The sequence below is a fragment of the Diabrotica undecimpunctata genome, chromosome 3 (assembly GCF_040954645.1).
Source record: "Diabrotica undecimpunctata isolate CICGRU chromosome 3, icDiaUnde3, whole genome shotgun sequence".
NCBI classification, from domain to species: domain Eukaryota; kingdom Metazoa; phylum Arthropoda; class Insecta; order Coleoptera; family Chrysomelidae; genus Diabrotica; species Diabrotica undecimpunctata.
Window position 1 is genome coordinate 66,535,444 of NC_092805.1, and position 17,788 is coordinate 66,553,231.

The 17,788-nt window shown below is 32.1% G+C and overlaps 1 protein-coding gene across 1 annotated transcript in view; it reads left to right on the forward strand.

The window, feature by feature from the left end:
- Positions 1-17,407, forward strand: part of hry (bHLH transcriptional repressor hairy) — a 41,545-nt gene extending 24,138 nt beyond the window's left edge. Inside the window, exons 2-3 of the mRNA XM_072526033.1 lie at positions 1,472-1,567; positions 14,029-17,407. Of these exons, the coding sequence (XP_072382134.1) occupies positions 1,472-1,567; positions 14,029-14,664 (732 nt within the window). The 3' untranslated portion in view covers positions 14,665-17,407. The remainder of the gene's footprint in view (positions 1-1,471; positions 1,568-14,028) is intronic.
- Positions 17,408-17,788: the final 381 nt, after the last annotated feature.

Consider the following 17,788-nt stretch of genomic DNA (forward strand, 5'->3'; position numbering starts at 1 on the left):
AACTTGTTAAAATTATTCCTTTAAAAGGGCGGACTCAAGGTGAAGACATATTTTCTTCCGTTCAAGATTATTTTATCTCTGAAAACATTCCACTTCAGAACCTGGTTGGCATTACAACTGACGGAGCCCCAGCGTTTACTGGAATGCATACGGATTCATTGCCCTTTGCCGCAAAGATGACACGTTTCCAAATTTTTTAACATACCACTGCATCGTGCATCAGCAAGCACTTTGTGGTAAATTTTTAAATGCCAAAAATGTTATGAAAGTTGTTGTTAAACTTGTAAACCAAGTAACAGCTCATGCTTTGCAGAGAAGACAGTTCCGAACTCTAATTGCAGAAATGAATCTAGAATACAGAGAATTGCTTCTGCATACAGAGATACGCTGGTTAAGCAAGGGGAAGATTCTTCGGCGCTTTTATGAGCTCCTACCAGCTTTAGTCGCTTTCCTTAAGGAGCATAAAGAAGATTACTCAACATTAGAAGAACCCGTAAGCTTATCCCAAACCATCGAACAGCATTTCAGCGAAAGCAGACTAGAGACTGAATTAGAAATAGTCGCACTGCAAAATAATTTGTGTTTGAAGAGCGTTACCGGAAAAGAAAATTTTTGGTGTCTCGTGTCCAAACAGAAATACCCAATCCTAGTCAACGTAGCTTTGAAAATTAGGGCCCTGTTTTGTTCCACCTACCTTTGTGAATCAACGTTTTCAAACATGAGTTCATTAAAAACAAATACAGAAGCCGACTAACGGATGAACATTTGGACTCGTGTATTAGACTAGGAATAACAAACTACCAACCGGATGTTAAAAAACTAACAGACATGATGGACTGTCAATCCTCCCATTAAAACAAAATACGTATATATTTTTTTTCACCATGTTTAGTTTTTACTTCTTGTTCTCTTAAGTGTACGTCTATAATAAAGGTTTTTAAAACAAGGTAGATCTTTGGTGCTTGGGATTTTTTTAGTAGCTCTTTCCTGTAGTGTGCTTGCCTACCCCTGATCTAGATATATACATATATACCCTAACGCCTCTGTACGCTAACCACTGCAGTTTTAGGAGACATTCGTTGGACTTTCCGAGTTTGAATTTGTTTCAGCCCAAGTGTCTGATGAGGCTGGAATACGCCGAAATGATTCATAAAACTTTATTGATACCGATTCGACCACGAAGTTTAGAAAGTTTAACGAATTTGTCCTCCTAGGCCATATGTTCCATTTAATTCAACAAAGGGAAATTTAATCTTTTATACATACATTATATATATATATATATAATGTTTATTATACTTTCGAAATTATTTTGTGTTTTGACTCTTAATAAACAAACTCATATAGGCAACTAAGGGGCCGTCAAAATAATTAATATTTCCTAGAGTTACGCCACTGGCCCCGTCTCGAAGCCTTCTTTCCCACGATTTCGCAGCTTTTGATCACTAATTTCCTTTCTTATTTTTTGCAGAGTAACAAGCCTATTATGGAGAAAAGGCGGAGGGCCAGGATAAATAACTGTCTCAATGAGTTGAAAACGCTCATATTGGACGCGATGAAAAAAGATGTAAGTATTTTTAATGACGAAAGTTGATTACAATCAGAGTCGGCTTCTAGCAATTTTAAATTGACACATTTATTGTCTCTTATTATAAACGTCTGATTAGGGTTTTATATGCCAAGTTAAACTAAGTATTAGGTTAATTGAAATTTTATTTACTATGCATAAGGATGTGGGCTAAAAGTTTAAAAACGCAAAGATTAGAAATAAATAAATCTTACAACAAAACCATTTTGAAGCATATTTTGTTAACATATAAATAAATACATTAATGAGTTAGGAAGTAGTATACTAACATAAATTGTAAATAGAAAATAGAAATAATGGACTACATAAATGGACTACAATTAATGACCAAGGAGTGTCTCTAAAAACGATGTATAAAATATGCTCCGGCTCCGGATATCAACCAAACAACTTTTCTGCCTCTTTTAATCCACGAAACTTCAGGGAGAGGGCCAATTAGAATTAGAAATATATTGGAAAACTAAGTTTAAATTCACCATTATATTAGTGGCCGGCCACCAAATATGTAATTCTCCATATTTTTGTTGTAATGCTGATATTACGTTTTTACACATACATAAAAAGAAAAGTTTTCCGTGCTTAATAGATATGTCACGTACTATCAAGTAACGCAAATTAAACAATATTCCATTTACAAAACGATTATCAGTTTATTGTTAGGTACCAGCTTAGTAAACTGTTTAAATTATTTATGAAAATAAAAAAATCTAGGAAAATTTGCATGTACGTCAAGCGACGTCTGTGTACAGAACTAAATCTGAAACAATTCAATGTGTAACTTCTCGTAAATTAAACATGGTTGTTCAAAATATTTTTTACGTGATAAAGAGACCTATAAAAAATATTTATTATAGTCACGATTTTTTAAAACATGTGTTATAGTACTCGTCCTTTTTTGTATATACAACTTTGCGAAACATTAAATTTAACATTTAGAATATGTTGCTTATTTCCAAAACAGTTTTATCTTTAGATTGTTATACAGGAGACATTTTATTTGGCAAAAAAATTAATTACCTATGTATGAGTAGAATGGTTATATAGCAGCTGTTAGCAACAGATAATTGAACAATTTAGTATTTTGAAAAATTAAAGGCAAATATCGAGCACAATTTTAATAATCAAATCTTGCCCAAGTACTTTCTACAGCATCATCAGGGGCATTTCGTCAAACTTGGTCTATCCAGCAAGCGCAGAATATAATAAACATGAAATTAAACATAGATTGTACATAACACTACACTAAAACAAGGACAAACAGTTTAAAAGTATTTAAAAATTATTCTACGCTTCATTCTTGTCGGCAACATGAGATATATATATATATATATATATATATATATATATATATATATATATATATATATATATATATATATATATATATATATATATATATATATATATATATATATATATATATTCTATAAAGAACTTTATAGAATATACCAGAAACCAGATATCGTAATATATATTAACACTTCAGCTCTCATGTGAACCACCTATTGGTACAGTAAGTTTTCCGTTCAACCCATGTGGCCAACATTGAGCACAGAACTTATCCTTGTTCATTTCGGTGTGTATCTCTCAGAACCGCAGATATAGACGATTGTCATTGAAAAGGCGTGACATACGGGTTCTCTAAAATGTCTGTGGATTATGGTTCGTTACTCCCCCCATTTTTTGATTAAATACAGGTTATGTTATTTTGACTATCATTTACACGTGCTGTTAGCTTGCAAAATAAAGGTTATTGTAGTGCGTGTAATGAATAGATCGTGGAATTATAAACAAAAGTTAAGTGAAGATAAACTTAAAAAAAATTTTCAGAGGAAAGCGATTTTTTTTTAAAGTAACAGTGAATCGAAAAATTCGTTGGACGATCCCAATTTTGGGATTCGCAGTCGCTAGTTCCAATCCTGTGCTAGGGTATAAGGTGCCCGTCTGCTAAACTAGCTCAGGCCCCTTAATGTTTTTTAATTTTAATTATATTTATGTAATCGTATGGCAATCGTCCAAAATTTAGTATTGAACTAAATAAAAATACTAACTTTAAAACCTCAATATTTTGCTTGTAAAGTAATGTGAAACCGAAATGTAATAAAAGTACAGTTTACTACCCAAATATAATTTTATGATAATTGGATGCAACACTATGAGATGCTGTTTTTTTTAACTGCACAGTAAGCTGACAAACTATTCTGTATTACTATTATTAGCACACAGAAATACATTACTAAATTAACAAAGCTACTACTACTAAAACTAAATGATATGCAAAATGTTTATTTTACTACAAATCATATATTTACGTTCCTAACTGCTGACACAAAATCTGTAAACAACTTCAAATAAATTTGAAGAAAATAAACAATGCATTTCAAATAAGTACATAGTTTGTTTTTTGAAACAATCTTTAACCACTTTTAAAAAATAAATTTTGCTAGTTTACTATTTTGTAGAAGATGCAGATCATCATGGCAGAATAGTCATGATGATTGCCAACCTATGTCGCGGAGATGGCACGTAAAGAATAAATCACGGACGAACTCTTGCCGTAGATCACTATTACACCAGTGTAACATTAGCTCACGAGCTAAATAAAATATTTGTGATTGGGACACTGCGAGCAAAGAGAAATTTAAATCCTCAACAAATTGTTAAAAGCAAATAATAAAAAGGTGAAATCCAAAAATTCAATAAAATTATCATACGTAGGTAACTCCAATCAAAACGCTGCTTAAGCTTCAACGAGTCGTAAGTAGTACCGAAAATTTTTACTCGAACTGCTTACAAACACGGCTGTAGTCAACAGCCCAATGTATTCATCAACACAGTAAACCAAAACGTATAAATTTTACATTAATAACAATATAAAAACGAAGGGAGGTCCAAATGACCTCTGGAGAGAATAATAAAAGGTGTCTTTAATTTTTTTATTTATGGACAGATTCGAATGTAGATATAAGGATCGAATCGTTTGTAATGCCCCTTTGTCCGCTTCTTCTCGATCGACGATGGTAAATACAATAAAACGTTGAAGTTGTGGAATAAAAATTATGGTTTTATTGACAGCTACTAATAATTACACTAATGATGATGGTTAGGTAACTTTCTACAATAGACTGCGCTCGAATGAGCTTAAATCCCCAATTTATAATCTCACAAATAATGTATACCTCAGCACAGAGGTTATTGCTTCTATCATACTAACAAACTTTGAACTATGAGTTTACAATACAATTTAATCTAGGCCGTAATTGCAACACTTAGGAAGTTCAATTGGAAAATATATTATTCGGCAATTTATTACGTTGTAGGTAAATGAACTAATTATTAAAATATTACACCATATGTTTTCACAATGTTTCAATCATACACGGTGAAACTATAAAATATTAAGAAGTTAAGAATAATGTGAGATTACAAATTAAGGTATTAATTTGTGGTTGAACATTTAGAATAAAAATAATAAATAACGAGTTGATTAAATATAGGTTTAATTATCCTAAATAAATGTAAAAAAAGGAAGAATTGATTATAATCGTTAAACTAACATATACAAAAAAGGAAAATTAATATACACGTTCAGTAAAATCCCCCATCGATCATATCTATAAAAAATAAACTAACTTACAAAATAGTTTTGAAGTTTATTCGTTTAAAATGTTTATATTTACCGATCGACTTTACCACACACCGTCGGCGAACCTCCACTCTTGGATCAGCGAATTCCTGAACTATACGGGACTATTTTGGGCTGCAATATGCGACGACATTGGAAATTAGTAAATAGGTCACACTACCCTGAACGACACAGAACTGAAGTTTCTTTATAACTAATTATTACCACCTCTTAGGTGGTGACCAGCACTTTTACTTCCATGAATGTACTTTTTTAAGCGAGATATGGTACTGACTCATTAAAGGTATTATCTGCCGGGAGCAACCCTAAACCCAGTGTTCTTTTTGGTAAATTTTCTCAAATCTAACGACTTATTTCGCGCTATAATATTTAAAATCAAATTCATTATCTCTTTCAACAAAAACGTGGGCCTTTACAGTGGAGCAAAAATAATACAAAGATTCCAGGTACACACAACAAAATATTCAAAGAACTCTTTTAAGGTTATATGCTAAAAATAATTCATAAGGGGATTAGGAGCATCACCAAAATGGAAAAAATAAATCCAACCATAATGGATACGATATGATTCAGTACTTGATAATCTAAATAAACATTACAATGGAAGCTGCGGGGATAAAAAAGAAAACGAGGTTGCCCAATGGTACAATGATATCAAGAAAACAGCAGGCAAGAAGTAACTAAACCCGGCACAAAAAATATTAAGGAAAACACTGGATAAAGAACAAAACGAAGTAACAAGATTAGCTAGCTTTTCTTACGGACACCTCTTTGTATTAAAATACCTTTAGATGGTTCATCTTGAAATTCGCATATATCCACGATCCATTTTATGTTCAGCTTGTAATAAGATTCACTCCACAGCGAGACTTAAAAATTCTTGTGATAAATACCAAAGAACAATAAATATCAGTATATTAAGTTCAGTTGTCCCCTACCACCACACAATTTCAAACGTTATAAGAATCCTTATTTCCTTTACAATATAATATTATTTATTTACTATCATTAGTCAAGAGTCCTTTTTGTTCTTTATTAGTATTTAAAATATATTTTGTCCTAACTTTACGTCCTAATTATATTTATACGATTTTTTTGTTTGTTTATTTGTCTATATATGTAGCAGCTGGACTATATGGTTGGTGTATATTCAAGAGCGACAGCAATTTGTTGGTCTTTAGTGGGATAATTAAGTCGTTTAAACCATTATCCATCATGTGTGGATCTCGCGGCCAGCGCTCAAACTCCTATATGAATCGCAAACTGCAGAAAGGCAACAAGTCCAATATGTACGAATTTTGTGTATTTTAATAAAATTGTTTCCAGTAGCAAAACGCAACGTTTTCTACAAAAAGGAAACACGTCCGCATATTAGTATTGGCATGGCAACTCTTTCAATATTCTATTTACTGCAGAAAAGAAACTAGTCCAGGACACGTTTTCTTTCTGCGGTAAACAGTTGCGGCGCTAGAACTGCGTGGCAAATATTCGAACTATCCTCACAGCTGAGTTTAGTCAGACAATATTGTGCTGTATTTATTGATGATTGTTGTCGTCTTCACTGTGGTTAATAATTAGATTAAAATGAGTGGTTCAGATGAGGAATGGGGAATGGGAATAAACAAGAAAAGAAAAGGTGTTACGAATGATGACAAATATAAAAGGAATATAATAAAGAAGTCTAAAGTAGCTGGACAAGAACATGTAAACTGGGTTGGCAAAACTGTACCAGCTAAAAAACCAGGCTCAAATTTTTGCAGGTAAATATTGTTTTATTCATTGTTGTTAATTTGTACATTTTGGTTTAAATACGATTTTACTGATACTTTAATCTTGTGTATATTTCGAAGTAATATTAGGCTACTAAAACCTAACCTCAAAGTCATTTACTTATCTCCAATATCTTTTTCTCTAAATTACTGTTACAATAAAGTCTTTTGTTGTTTCAGTTGCAAATCCAATTGCCTTGGAGTTTTCACTGAAAAAGATATGATTGAAATATTCGCCAAACTACATAACATGACAACCAAAACGGAACAGGACATTTACATCCAATCTGTTATGGAAGTTAGTCAGATTTCAAGGGAAAGACCCAGGTCTAGTTCGTCAACCGCGAAACCCAAGGCTTTCAGTGTGATTTATTATGTAATACACAATGGAAAACGTACAAAAGTATGTAAAAATGGATTTATGAAAACCTATGGATACAAAGCAGTGTTACCGTTTGTCCCATCTATTGCAACTAAATGAAACAGCAACTGACAACAGAGGAAAAAACGTTTCAGGAAATGCAATACCTGGGTCCGTACTATCTAAATTAAGGGCCCATGTAGAATCATTCCCCACCAAAGTACATCACTATACAGGAAAAGAAAGAAAGTATTTTTCAGCTAATATGAATTTAAAAATCATGTACGACATGTTCATTAAAAAAGAACATAGTTTCCTTATTTCAACATTAGGAACTGAGAAAAGGCTCTCCCACAAGTTTTTTTCGACATATTTCAAGGAAAACTACCCTTCTATTGGCTTTGCCCAACCAGTTAAAGATACATGTGTTACATGTGAGGAACTAAATTTAAAAATAAAAAGTCCTGTTTTGAATGAGAATGCAAAGCGAGTAGCTGTCGCCGAGCTAACAGTACATAAACGTAAATCTAAAAAGTTCTATGCATCACTGAAAGAAGTGACCACGCAGTGTGTCAGTATGCCTGAAAAAAATGTTGGTATCTGCATAGATTTTATGGCCAACGTATCTCTACCTTGTATTCCTGTGCAAGATACCTATTACCTTAGACAGCTCACTGTAAACGTTTTTGGTGTGCATAATCTCACGACACGGGAATGTACAATTTTTATCTATCATGAAGGTGAAGGGGGTAAAGGCTCAAACGAAGTTTGTACTATGTTAGATTGGTACATAAAAAACAAAATTGGCAGTGGTGTAAAAAACCTTTATCTGTTTGGGGACAACTGCGCAGGGCAAAATAAAAATAATACTGTGATTCGCATGATGATGTACTTGTGTGAGATAAAAAAGTTTAATGAAGTCAAACTAACCTTTCCTGTTAGGGGCCAGTCTTTTATGCCAAATGACAGAGATTTTGGCATCATCAGAAGAAAATTAAAGCAAGAAGAACGATATTATACTATTAATGAGGTTGAAGAGCTTATAATGAAATCATCCAAAATTGACGGCAAATTTTCTGTTATTAAAATGACTGCTGATGATTTCATTGACTTTAGGTCATGGTGGCCCCAGTTTTATAAAAAAACCTGCCTAAGTGATGATTCGTATGGCAAAAATGTCCCAAGAAACCAAAAAAGGGCTTTTGCCATATCACAATACAGAGAAATGACTTTTTCATCAAAGAATCCTAACACGGTTCAATGTAAGATGAACATCGGCGGCTTCATAATGGATGAATTCAAACTACGGAATACAGTACAGCCAATTCAGGCTCCTACTAGAAGAGCATATTCAATTGTACTTCCAATTAACAACAAGAAAATGGAAGACCTGAAGAAAACATTGGTATACATCCCGGAAGAAAAAATTAATTTTTGGAATCCGATTTTATCATGGCCAATTACACCGGCATTAACAGAAGAAAACTAAAAACTTGAACTGAAATTTACTTCAAAGTTTTAATTTATGATTTAATTGCTTTATTTCATGTATAGGACATTGTTTTATTTCATTAAAATTAGTTCTCATAAAATATTCTGTTTATATATTGATTGTTTTCCTTAGAACTTCTTAAAGTTTCTTGATTACGGCAAAAAGGGAACATGTCCTTAACACAAAAAAATTCTCTACCCTCTCCTCTTAAAATATTTAAATATTTTATAAGTCTGTAGTAGTCCAGAATGCCCAATCACATAATCCTGAAATGCAAAAAAATTAATACCAGTAGTGTGTTTGAGTTTACCAAGTTTTTTATCTCTCCTGAAAAATTGGCAAACTTGGACTTGTTGCCTTTCTGCAGTTTGCGATTCATATATTTCCATGTTAAAATGGCTATAATAAAGAGCATTATATTTTTGAACCTTTCTATGAGTTATTTCGATACCTCAACCCATTTTTTTTATCTGCCCTATTTCCATATAATATATTCCATATAATATTATTACCTCATTACTTCACGCCACATCAGAGTTATTCAGTCGTTTCTTTTCCTGTCAGTTGTTCTAGATATTGTTTGCCATTCGTACACAATTACTTGTTATTTAGTTTTAAGTTTTGAGTTTCTGATATAATGTGTATATTGTGTATGAATGTGTATTACTGTCATCTCTGAAGCAATATTATGATATCTATTAATAAAATATGTTGTGACACATCTAGTATTAATCGGATTTTATAAGTCTGTTTAAGTTTTCTAAAATTGATCTAAATAGTCTGCCCAAAAGTCGGTTCAAACAACCCAAAAGTTAATCTAAACACAACTCATCTCGTAAGCTGCTATCATCATCATGCAAGAAATGAAAAGAATACACCACTATATTTTTTTTGAAAGCAATACCAAATTTACGCAGATCTACAATTTAACTACGTGTTTTGCAACTGAAAAACTGATGACCTTCAACGTATTCTCATGCGTTACATGTTTTTCTACAAAAACACCTTTAATGACATGTTTTGATTGTGTGTCATAGCATCATCAAACCGAGAATATATGATAAAAATTATTTTGAGCAGTTATAGTTTATAATTCTTTTCAATAATTAATTATCGGAGTTTGTGTGCTTTTTTTATTGGTAGTTACTAAATCAATATTTTTATTTATTTTATTTTTATGTTCATCCACACGTCTCCACTTTAGTTCATTTTTATGCTGACGTGTATCATTTTTCTGACCCTGTAAAATAATACACGTTTCGTATTTCCAATGTCTTTTTTTTGTATGAGCTGATATTGGAGTGTCAAAGGTTGTAACAATGGGGTCGATATATTTAATGGGAAATATACCTAAATTACATTTTACCATTTTTGAGATCTTATACATAGTTATATCTTTAAAAGATTACTTATGTAGTGAGTAGCTTCTCCTTTTCCAACAAGTCAACAAATTTTTTTTACGAAATTTGTTTGATATATTGATTTTTTTTTCTCACATTAGTTTCATCGACAAATGTGTTGTATGCAGTATTTAATTAATAAACATGTGATTAATGATAATGATGGACAATAAGTACATTAGATAGATTAACTCGACTTACCCAACAACAAAACAAAAGTCATGCACTCCGAAGACACCGTGACAATAATAAACGATAAAGTTATAGAAAAAGTTGAAGAATATATATACTTAGGACAAAAAATAATACTAAATAGGGAAATTCAAACTGAAGAAATAAAAAGAAGAAGAAAGTTAGATTGGGCAGCATTCGGTAAACTGAACTATATACTCAGAAATCAACAAATTCAATTACATCTTAGATCTAAAGTTTTTGATGCATGCATTATTCCGATATTAATTTATGCGGCACAAACATGGACAATCACAAAAAAGAATATGAATATACTTAGAGTCACGAGTCACTCAACACGCGATGGAAAGAGCAATGCTAGGTATATCACTTAAGGACAAGAAAACAAACACATGGATAAGACAGAAAACCAAAGTCACCGATGTGGTGCAAAAATCATTAAAGTTGAAATGGGAATACGCTGGACATGTAGCTAGGAGCGATCTAAACAAATGGCACAGATCAATTTTAACCTGGAGACCATACCAACACAAAAGACCCAGAGGCAGACCTCCTATGAGATGGACAGATGATCTGAAAAGGACTGTCGGGAAAAATTGGCTACAAGTAGCGTACAATAAAAAACAATGGAAAGGAAGACTTGAAGAGGCTTATGTTCAGATGTGGACGTAAATGGCTAGATGAAGAAGAAGAAGAAGAAGAAGACCCATTATGAACAATACCACATTCCTTTGATCATAATATGTATTAATAAATAATTGCGTTCTAAAAAAAATATTACATCCAGGTGCGGACTAAGGCCTAGGTAACCTAGGCACGCGTCTATCGAGTTTAAAAAGTCAAATGTAGCTATTTAAATCAGTCTCCTGAACGTTACATATTGTATCTCATGTGAGTTTTGATTGAAATTGCGCAATTAAGACTTAACTCCTAGACTTGATTGCAAATAGATTGTTTTGAATTCATAGTTAATACTTTGTGAAATTTCTAAATATAGAAAACCAACCATCAGTCAGTTCGGCTACGTCGGAATCTGGAACGCCACAAACACCTTCACCATTCAAAAATGAAAAGAAGGCAAAACATCCAAAAAGAGGTGGTTTTTGTCTTTAAGCTATCAAGAAATATTTCGCCGCAAATTACAAAGTAGGTGCGGAAAAAGTTGCACCGTTCCTCAAAAAATATTTAAAAGCTGCAGTTGCTACTGGATCGTTGGTGTAAATAAAGGGAAAAGGAGCGTCAGGATTTTCAAGTTAGCGTCTATCTCATCGTATTCTAGATCTACAAAGCCTAGTTCAGGAGAAAAGTGAAAGCTGGAGGAACACCTAAACCGAAAAAAACTGCCACGGCCGCCAAACGTTCTGCTACCAGCGAAAAAGCAAAATCTGTAAAGAAAGTGACTAAGGCTAAAGAAGCAAAACCAAAGATAGAGAAAAGCCGGCCAAGGCGAAGAAAGTTGAAAAGAAGTCAGCTCCTAAAACTGCTTCATCTTCATCCCCAGTTCCGACTTCCGCAGAGGCCAAAGTAAAAACACACCAACCAAAGCGAAGAAATCAAATAAACGCAGTCCTACGAAAAAACCAAAGGCATCTAAGCTAAAAACTATCAAGGCTACCGCAAGTTCACCAAAAGGTTAGAAAAGCTGCTGCTCCTAAGAAAAAGTAATTGGACTAATTTCTATCTTCGAATCATTAAAACTAAAGTTTTTATAAAAGTATTACATTATTTAATTAAAATAATATATACCATAAAATACCATAAACTGTGATTGTGATATTGTATAAAATAAATTTAATTAAAGATCATTTTCTTCTTTCTTTTTAGTACGTAGTCTTTAAAATTAGTTCCTATAAAAATGTAGGTGATTGTTAAAAAATAAAACGAAAAGCAGATCAAGATAAAGTGGCAAAACAAATGAAAAGAACGTTAAAAAATTTTTTTAACTTGAGATGGAGAACAATTACAACAATCATCATTTTTGTCCGAAACTATTCTACAAAAAGACCAGCAGTAAAAACGAAAAAAAAGAAAACATTAATTTAATATAATTGTAAGAGTTTTGTAAACGACATTGCATTATGACCAGATACTTAACAGACGCCATGCGAGTGTAGGATATAAAAAATCCACTAAAATCAATAAATGAATCTTTGGAATCATCTTCTATTCGATATAATGGTTAAGGGTCAAAACAAATAACAAGAAAATTAACTATTGCCTCCTTCTTCTGAACAATGAATAGCGGGGAAAAAGTTAAATGAGATTGTTTGGATTATATTGAAATCAGCAACTTACTGTACTAGGTCTGTAAATAATTTTCCAAGCAAATAACGCTAATGACAAAACGGACGAATGATTTGAAAAATATACATAAAAAATTGTCAATATATGGAACCTTCACTGACTGTGAATAATAATAGAGAGATTTTTATAAGAAAATATTATTTCGCCTGTATCCATGTGGTCATTTATTAAGAAAAATAATATTAGTGCCACATTCCCAAATTTAAACACAATACTAAGAATTTATTTAACCATTCTAATTTTCGCTTGGAATCCGATAATTAAATAGAACTACATACTTTATGCTTTGAAACCAAACAACCAAAAGGAAAATATGTGTCATGACTGAAAAATAGGCCCGGAATTACAATGTTGCCTAGGGCCAAATTTAGCCTTAGTCCGCCACTGATTACATCGACAACTGAACTACACGAATAAATCTTAACAATACAAGAGTGTTTTTTTTTGACAGTCATTAAAAAATGTCATTAAAAAACCAGTAGGTACTATTTTTGTGTCAAAAAATAAATAACACCGATCATTAGTTTGATTTTTCACTATCACTGTTTGGTGGAACTTTGACTGATCTCCACCAATTGTTCGGGGGAAAGCTTATTAAATTACTTTCCCCTGCGGGTACAGTACCAAATTAGCGGACTTCACGGCGATGATTCCTGATGTGTTTGGTTTGGTAGGGTTGTACTTAAGAGAAAAATAAAGCGTAATTAATCGAATCTACAAATTTAATAACTGGAATATTTACAAAAGCACTATTACTAATGAAAGAGTTCGCTTTAACACATTGTTCATTGTTATACCGGCGTTTTAGGGGCGCGCGACTATAGACAAACAAATGCACTTTTTCACTGCATTTTGGAGGAGAAGAGATAGGTACCGGCGAGTACCGCACACACTGCGCGTTCGGCTATTTACTTGAGACTCTAATCTGCCACAGTTTTGGCTTGAACCAAATCTTATCTCGTCGACCGGTCGGCGTCAGTTTAACCCAAAGGAGGCCCTTATAAGATATTTATGGCACAAATACCCTGCAGGCAAAAAGTACAGTCTGTCGCATAAGATCCAATTCAATATTTGTGAGAACCAAAAATAAACTAAAATTAATATAAAATGTTTTTACAACACTGTTACTGTCTTTAGGCATCTAAATACGTTTTAGTGGGAATGGCTCAATTGATCATTTTATGAATTGTTTAGTGTACATAACAACGTTATTTTTCAATTAATATAAAAGCTTATTGTAAATACTATAAAAATTATATTACATTATTTTTTCCAGCCTGCCAGACATTCGAAGCTTGAAAAAGCAGACATCCTCGAGATGACAGTCAAACATTTACAGAACCTTCAAAGACAGCAAGTTGCAATGTCAGCGGCAGCAGATCCCTTAGTAGTTAATAAATTTAGAGCAGGGTTTAGCGAGTGCGCTTCTGAAGTCGGTAGATTTCCAGGTTTAGATCCAATCGTTCGACGAAGGTTACTTCAGCATCTAGCCAATTGTCTCAGCCAAGGTTCCAAACCACAAGAAGTTCCTCAAGTACAAGTTCACATACTTCCAAATACTCAAAAACCTTTAGAGCAGCAAGTACCTCAAAGCAGTGGCATTATTCTTAGCAACGGTAATGGTACTGGAGTTCAACTAGTACCGACAAGACTACCGAATGGGGATTTAGCTCTGGTACTTCCTACGACTTTACAATCACAGCCTCAGTATTCGTCGGCAGCAGTACCATTATTAGTGCCAATAGTACCGGAAAGAACCGCTTCAACCACATCAGCGAACAGCAGTTACTCAAATTATTCTCCCAGTCATAGTCCCGAACCTATGGAATCTATGTACAGCCAACCGAGGCCATTGTCTTTGGTAGTAAGGAAAGCAGAGCCTGAGGAAGATAAACCTTGGAGGCCGTGGTGAAAGAAACTATGTGATTTTAGTATTGATTCTTTTAAAAAATACCGTAATTTTTTTAACTATATAGATTCTAATAAATTATTAAGAACGATGAATTACTAAAAGACCAAAGTTATTGTCATTAAAATGACCAATAACAAAAACGTATTATTTCTTTGAAAACTAGTTTATAACTATGTAGAATGATATTTTTTAAAAGAACCGGTATTATGAAATACAAAGAATGTGATATATCTTACTGTAGATTTAACTAAATCAGTATTAAGATTTGCCTTATTCGGATAAAACTCATTCTAATACTTTGCTTGTTTATTTTTATCTTTTAGAAAGAAGTTTCTTAATTTTGTTTATTTCGTATTTTAAAGCAGAAGATGCCCTTACTAATTTAAAATAAATCTCAAAAAGAGAAGATATGATTGTTTTTGAAACAGTACAACCAATTTAATCAGTTATTTAAACAATAAACAAGTTCAATCTTTTCTTTATGTTATACTGATGCCAAAGTTTTTTTCTTTATATCGGTACCAGTTTGTTCGGCAACGTTTTTTTAATATTTAACTCAGCAGGGTTTCGGCTTTCGACATCCTCTCTGATGTCTACTTCCTCTGATTACATTACGGAATTTCAAGATATATATATATATATATATATATATATATATATATATATATATATATATATATAATCAGAGAAAATTTATCACCACGTTACATGTTCCAAATGTGAGAATATTTTACATTTAGTAAAATATTCTTCATTCAGTAAATAAAAACCATCAGATATTATAAAAAGATGCTTAGAACGGAATATACCGAATATATATTTTTTTGCATTTCTACAGCCCCAAACCTTTTTTATTCGATTCTGTATATTTGTTTAAGATCAAATGTATTTTTTAAAATTATTCCATGATAGAAAAAGTATTTATTTCGATTAGATACGCCTAAAAAATTTTACTCAAAGAATAAAAAAGGTTTGTTGCGGTAGAAATGTAAAAAAATTAGTTGGTTTATGCTCTGCTTATAGGGGTAAACCGCTAGTAGGTTATATATAATCGGGGATCGTTCTGTGCTGTTTAGACCTGTTTATTTTTAAATGTGTTCAGGTTCTCCTTACGAGATTTTTAAAAATGTGTTTAGCCTTAGTGCATTTTAGAGTAAATGTAATACTACATCAATTACAACCAGTTTTCTATTATACTCTTACGAAGTAAGAGTCATTGCGTAGCAGGAAGTAACGAAATGGTGGATAAGCAAAAATATAGTCAGAACTATACTTTTGGCGAATTGACTTTTTTGTCATAACCACAGAAAAATGCGAAAATAATGCCATGCGATGTAGTTCGTACCGGAAAGATTTATATAAAATTAGGTGAGAAAATGACAAGGCATTTAACTTACAAGTTAAAAAAAATAAATTGAAAAAGTAACAGTAGGTACAAGAGGTACATGAGAGATCTCCTGAAGTCATACTGCAACTTAACCCGTAGAACGTCAGCGGCAATAAAATCCAAATTATACTCAAATTTTGTAATTCTGTTTATTATACATTAAGATCTGTTTATTATACATGAAACTAGTAATTATTGATTACTTATCTGAACTGAACTTGTCTATTGTTTATTAACGATCTATTTATTTCCTAACTTAATTAGGAATAAGCTGTATGTGATTTCAAAGTAGTTTTTATAATAAAGTGAGGACCTTTAGGTTGGAATAAATTTATTATTTTTTATTTAACAAAGTGTCTTGAAAAAATGCTTTTGTAGGTTCATTTTTATTTCTAACAGTTCCTTTTATGCTATAACTGTTAATTAAGTTATATAAGTTATATAAATATAATGATATTTATTTTTTCTTTTTGAATCCCCCAGTACTTGGCGGTTACACTTTTACCTCAATGCCATTGGTTTCCAAATGAGACAAATGTGGACGGTTAAATTCTTTCGATACTTCAGCTTAAAGTTCCTGGTCCGGCTCTTCTTACCTTATCACGAATTCTTTCTTATACATAAAATTACCCTTAAATTAAAAATCAAGGGCGGTTAGATCAGAAGATCTTACTGGCTACTATATAAATCCTCTTCTACCTATCTCTCTGGTAGGAAAAACAGTATCAAAAAATGCGCGTACTATCCGTTTACAATTTGCTGGTACGCCAACCTATTGAAAGCATATCAATCAAATTGCTATGCATTTTACAATTTTTATTATTTGGATGTAACTAGACAATAGCTGCAATAATATTATATGTATATATGCTTTATAATAAGCAATATTTTTGCTTTTTTGCGGTGCGTAAAAATATAAAAAATATAAAAAGTGGTGATGTCAACATGCCATTTAATTATAAACCTTAGGAGTAGTTAAAAATAAATATTTACTTTTAAAACCAGTTTGTCAAAATATTGTTAAATAAAAAAACAATAAATTTATTCCAATCTAAACGTCTTCACTGTATATATTTATGAGTAAATTTTAAGTGCCTTCAACAGCAAGATCTAAAATGTCTTCCAAAAAGATGTCACTAATAGAACTGTTCCAAAGAGAAAAAGGAATGAAACAAAACGTTTAATGCAATATTAATATTTTTTATATGTAGAGCGTTTTTTTTTTTTTCATCTTTTCGGATCGTATCTGTTGCATGTGGGATCTTGAATAGTTGAGTGAATTAAGTTTATTTACTATTAAATTTAAATATTTAGAAAATATATTGTACGTAAAATATAATATACCTTGATTAATGATTACATTTTTTACTGTGCTTTTCCTATTGCCTCACCTAATACCGTAAAAGTACTAATCAGTTATACAGATCAGCTACAACAAAGAGGTAACGAAGAGGATCAGTTAATCACAAAGAAAATTGAGGGTGACAAAATGGTAAGCTAAAACAAAATGAGTAAAACTCATAACAAATTAAGTAGAGTTAATTATTACGGAAGTTAATATTTGCAGAGCTATTTTCCAATCACATAATCGCACAAAGCGAAAGTATGAAGTTAACTGAGGGACAAAAGAAGGTAGACTGTTAATATTTCTTGTTTTTCATTCATAAAAGTATGACGTGGGATTTGACGAAAGAGGAAAATACGGTTACGTTCGAAATTGATCTTGGATTCGACAGT